The 5,369-nt window shown below is 41.5% G+C and overlaps 1 protein-coding gene across 1 annotated transcript; it reads right to left on the bottom strand.

Annotated features, from left to right (window-relative positions):
* Positions 1 to 4,384: 4,384 nt before the first annotated feature.
* On the bottom strand, positions 4,385 to 4,990 carry SARC_10479 (hypothetical protein; the record flags this gene model as incomplete). The annotated part of the gene is made up of 2 exons (XM_014295474.1): positions 4,385 to 4,559; positions 4,862 to 4,990. Coding segments are annotated over 2 exons (244 nt in total), but the record flags the coding sequence as incomplete, so codon positions are not given.
* Positions 4,991 to 5,369: the final 379 nt, after the last annotated feature.

The raw sequence follows: 5,369 nt of genomic DNA, 5'->3' as shown, positions 1-5,369 counted from the left end.
ACCATATATGTATGAGGATGTTTCGTGCTTCTCTGTTCCGGAGTGAGATCGAGCAGTTCTAGCTTTTGCGTATATACCTTCTTAATGAAAGGCATGGAGCACTCGGTAGGCTTGTAGTATACTGGTTGACAGAAGAACATCAACTTTACTTGTATTATATCGAGCTAATTTTGTTCGATTTTGGCAGTGTTACCATTACGCGCAATCTCTAATCCCTTCTATATTTCTTAAGCATATTACATAGTATTCGTGGTGCCATGCCAGTGTTCTCACGGAAGTCTGTTTTCATAAGCAAAGCTGCCAGAAGAATAGCACGATCAAATCCTAGATCACATATACTTCGCTGGTATTCAGTCAACTTCTTCTGTGGAACGTCAAGCATGGCCTTCACCGCTGTTCTTGTACATTGAGACCGAAACAGAACATTCATAGAACCTGTCCGCCATCGGGAATCAACGACTAAGTTATCGCAGCCAAGCACAATATAGTCGGTATCATACACCATGATATAATCTACTAGCCCATCTACTTGCAAAGCAGCAATATGTTGCTCCGCTTCCTGTGGAGCTACAATAAACTCAATCCCCATGTCATTACATAGTAGCATAAGGTATAGCGCAGCCTCGTACTTGTACGTAGAAACTGCACCTCTACATGTTTTTGCCTCGTCAAAGTCCTTCTTATCTATCTCTTACCTCTGAAACGCAAACACTCGCTGTAGAAGCTTCTTCGTTTCTTCTGCACGACTAGCATTTGCTAGTTGCTCTGCCACCCTCTACCCGTCGAATACAGCAGTACACCTGCATTACCATTCTCATGACGAAGAACAGAGTTGTAGGAAGCTCACATAGCTTCTTTCCAAAACAATCTCTGATGCACAAGATGCTGCATGCGTGTGAAAAAAAAAGCTAGCATCGATGGCCACCACACCCTTGAAGCGTGACAGGGGTACTACATTCAACAGTGGCTCTATCAATAGCGTCAGCTCAGAGACACCCCTCTTAGCTCTCCTTAACGTGCGGATAACAATAAACAGACGTGTATATGTGCAGTTTTAGCGTGTTATAGTCAGATTTTGGTGAAAATCAGTACATGTGTACGTTATGAAACCCTAGATACAGGGTTTCTTATCTAGGGGCCCTGTTCATTTTAAGTCCAGGTAAAAGCTATATTTTCGATGTTTAACGCTAATGGGATAATTTGAGAATTTACTTTTACGTGCTCTCGGGCTGACCCACCTATACATAAATTAATTTGAGAACAAGTCCCAAATAATACTCTCGGGCTGACGGCGTAAAACGTTATTAACGTATTTAGAATTACGACTACTCCTGTAGTCTCTTATCAGGAGCCTTTGTTGGATACTTTGTTGGAACTGGCCCAAATCGAGGTCGACGTGTATGTCGAGATTGTCCGCCTTTCGGACTGACCTGAAGATGTGACATTTTCCACAAGCTAGTCGAGGTCATAGCATCCGCACCAGGTGATTACGAAGTTGCAATGCAGCGGTTCTGGGCTCAGGTACATCAGATCGTCCGCAGACAGTAAAATTCTTACCCCCTTTGCGTCGTGTATCAGTTTCCGGAAGGCGATCATAAGGCAGTTGAAGCAGTAGAGGATGAAAGTTGCGCCCATTGGCAAAGCGAAATACTCGTGCAGGTGTCCGTGGAGACTCCTATATGCCGTCATTTCGGATCTCGGTTTTTCAGGGCGAAACCCAATCACAAAAATCCGTTGTCATCCGTTTGACTGCGCCTGTAGAGTTGTGATAGTCGGATTTTGTACCAAAGGTTCCAGTTGATTTGCCTGGACGCCACTTTAGTTCTGCAGTGTTGCAATAACGTCTTGCTGTTGCTGCAGGACTTGGCGCGTTTCCTGGTCTGCCATGATAAGAGGTGATCTGCCGGAGGAGTAGTAGGGTCTACTCTCACCTTGCACGTGAGGAAAACAGAAACCAGAATGATCTTCTGTTCTTCACTTTTATACCCCCCCCACTGGGGTAAAAGTTCGGAGAGTCATGTGACGAATTACAGAGTTTTGCGATATTCCAAAAAAAAACAAAATACAGAATGACTCAAACATCAATAGCAATTGTAAAATTGTGCCGTTTTATTGTCTACCTACTCAGTGTTATGTCAGACTACGGTATTCTCAATATGTCAGAATAGAGAAACGGGTTGAGAAGTAGGAGATTCTAGTTATCGTCGCCCAGCATCTGTCACTGCTTTGCATTGTTGGCATGACACAATCAAGTCAAATTATGATCTTCACCCTAATAGGAGGTCCCGCAAAAAACTACACACAGGACGTCTCTCCACTCGCCAGAGAGCATAATTATTCAGCTCCGCCCTAAAGACTTAAGTGAGCTACCCTCTGCCCTCAGACGAAGCTACTCGAGGGCTTACCTTTTCGAGTGTACGAGGAGGGTATCGCTGCCTTCAAGGGTAAGAAAACAATCCAGAAATAACTAACGCGCCTTTGTCAAGCATAAACATATATATAAAGGCATTTTATGCTTGAGTCTTGGGTCTTCCCATTTCGGGAACTGGCAGCGGTCTACGATCCTTGCAAAAGACTCAGAAAGTAAACCCATGTGAATGTAGCATGATAGTTGGAATTGCAGAGGCCATACGTTTGTTGGAAAGTAGAGGAAATAGCCCTTGTCCTAGTCCTAGTCCTAGTCCTTGTCCTTGTCCTAATCCTAGTCAGTCCTATAAAATTGAGATGGGGAAGTCATAGTAAAGAGACAAAGATTGTTCGCGCAGCGGGAGTGTACATATATCCATCAGACCGGCAAAAATGATGACTTGCCTACCTAATCGTCAGTCGTGGTTGTTTTCCATTTTCAAAAAAGGCTACCTATCACTATGGTTAGTTTTTGTATTCTGTGTTCAACCGATATATATATCAGCAGTTGTTACCCAATTTAGACTAGGTTTAACTGGCTGGGAAGAATTGCTAAGCCACAATAAACACAAAACTGAGACACTGTATCCAAAATCCAGTGATATACGCAGTTGTGTCAACCGTGCTACACGTGTCCGAATTAATTGTTATTATATTTTGTGTTCCGTTTCGTGCCAGCTACCGCAATTACAAAGTTCTTTGCAGGTTATTTTGGTGCTTGGCTGCATATTGAGAAAGGATTTTGAATGCAGGTCCATATTGATTGAAGCTATCGAATCTAGCTATAGGTTAGTGCACATTTTGAACAGTACACTATCAGTAATCTTACCTGAGTGGAACACTGCTATTGCCACTGAACTGTTCAACTTCAAGATTTTCAAGTGCATTATTTACGCTTGAGCCAGATGCTGGAAAAAGATGAGATATATACGGTACGCGGGTAAATGGTCTTTACAATGTTTTGGCAGTACTCTTAATACATTCAAGTACTAAAATTAATGTGTAGTAGAAATTTGCATGACAATAATCATATACCGCAGCACGTTGACGGCACGTGATACCTGACTAGCGTCATATATATGTACACATACATATGTATATCCTTAGTTTCGCCACTCACAAATTACTTTGACATTTAGTATATTAATTAGAATTGAGAGCGTTGTAGTTGACTAGCTGGGTAGTCAATACTACCAACAGGTTTTTTGATCTAGTAACTGTCAGCTATTCACAGCTCACAAAATCTGGTTTTACTGCATTGTGTTGAAAATTATTTACAACGGATGCGTTAAAGAGAAATAGGGTGTACTCAAATCACATGTTAGTTCTTAAATTTTTTTTTTCTAGTTTAATTTTTTCACTGCCTCTGATATACACCCAATTTAAAAAAATGGTAGGCCACCGTACAAATAGTTTAAGAGATATTCGATGCTTTACAATATATCGATAAAACTCATATGTTCCGATGAACGAATCTTAAGCACCATATCACTCGACGGAGAGAGGTCTATTTGAATCAGGTATGCAAACCAATTGCATTTTTGCTGATCTTAAGTTCATGATCTAGATCTACATAAGGGGTTTTCATAAAAAAAGTAATTTCTGGTTGGGTTTGCGAATACTAATATTTTCTAAAATATTCAGCCGCAATATAGTACACTTTATACCTACTACAATTTTAAAAGTTGGATTAAGCTATTCGCAGGGATCAGAGAGGCTCCGTTCACTCTACAGTGCCATGCTTTACGTGGAAGCTTGTGTATTACGTAATCAACTCCAACTGCAGATGGGGATCAACAAAATAGAGAGCCATACCATTACCACTTCAACGGATCAAAATAGGAGGATACAACAATCAACAGAGGGTCTAACGTGGGCCTTTTTCTGAACTTCGCAATCAACACAGCGAAGTGTTTGGCCATGTTAAGTATACTTGTATTTAATGTTCACGGCACGATCTATTGCATACAGGTAATTTGTTTTTGAGAAAAACGATTATTCTTATATTTATTTAAAAGAAAAAGTAAACCCCGTCCAGTCAAGTTGCCGTCTCGTCATCGCTCGTAGACAGTCTTGCCTGTATTGCGGTACTTGAATCGAACCCTTCCTCCTCACCGCCCGGGACATTACTGTTAGTAACTTGTTGGTCGTTCCTGTATAGTACGCAATAGTCTATACCTCAGTAAAATCGATACCTGAAACGGCATCATCGCACCAGAATCATACCAAACTGGAATACAAAAGCAACTTGGGAAAAACCTCGTGGATCGCGTATAGTTTAACATACGAATAGGCCTACGCGTGTACACAGGCCTGCTTGTTTAACAATGCTGGGGTTTCTATCAAAATGTACATGTACTTGAGATATTATTCAGAACACCCTGAAAGCTCGGAAGTCAGAAGAATCACGCGCACGCCTATTAGGGGAATGTTCCAATGCACGTGCACACCTCACCTAGCTCTTTTTTCATAGCTCACATAATCTTTTGATTTCGATCCCTTTCGAATCCATCCCTTAGCCTTGCGGTATGTCGATGACAGCGCCGATTCACTTGATCTGACGATGGTATGCTCATCACCGCTCTGGTGGGCGAGTCAAAAATTGGCATTTGTGAGATGGGAAGCCAATTGGTCCATCTAATATTGCTTTGAGAATTGGCATTTGCTGAGAATTGGCATTTGTGAGATGGAAAGTCAATTGGTCGATCTGGGTTTGCTTCAAGAATTGGCATTTGAGAGATGGATTTTCAATTGGTCTATCTAGTTCTGTTTTCAAAAGTTAGCATTTGTGAGATGGAAATTGGATTGTTTAGTTCTGCAGTACAAGCTGTGATACGCCTGATACCAATATTGAGACATATGCGGTATATGACTAACGATGTGCAATTGCAAGGAATATCGCCAGTGATATGTACGGCCTGGTATAAAGGCTGCGAATGTCAAATCAATTCGGACTTGTGTAA

The sequence above is a fragment of the Sphaeroforma arctica genome (genome assembly GCF_001186125.1).
Source record: "Sphaeroforma arctica JP610 unplaced genomic scaffold supercont1.1265, whole genome shotgun sequence".
NCBI classification, from domain to species: domain Eukaryota; class Ichthyosporea; order Ichthyophonida; genus Sphaeroforma; species Sphaeroforma arctica.
This window is presented reverse-complemented; position numbering and strand designations above follow the sequence as displayed.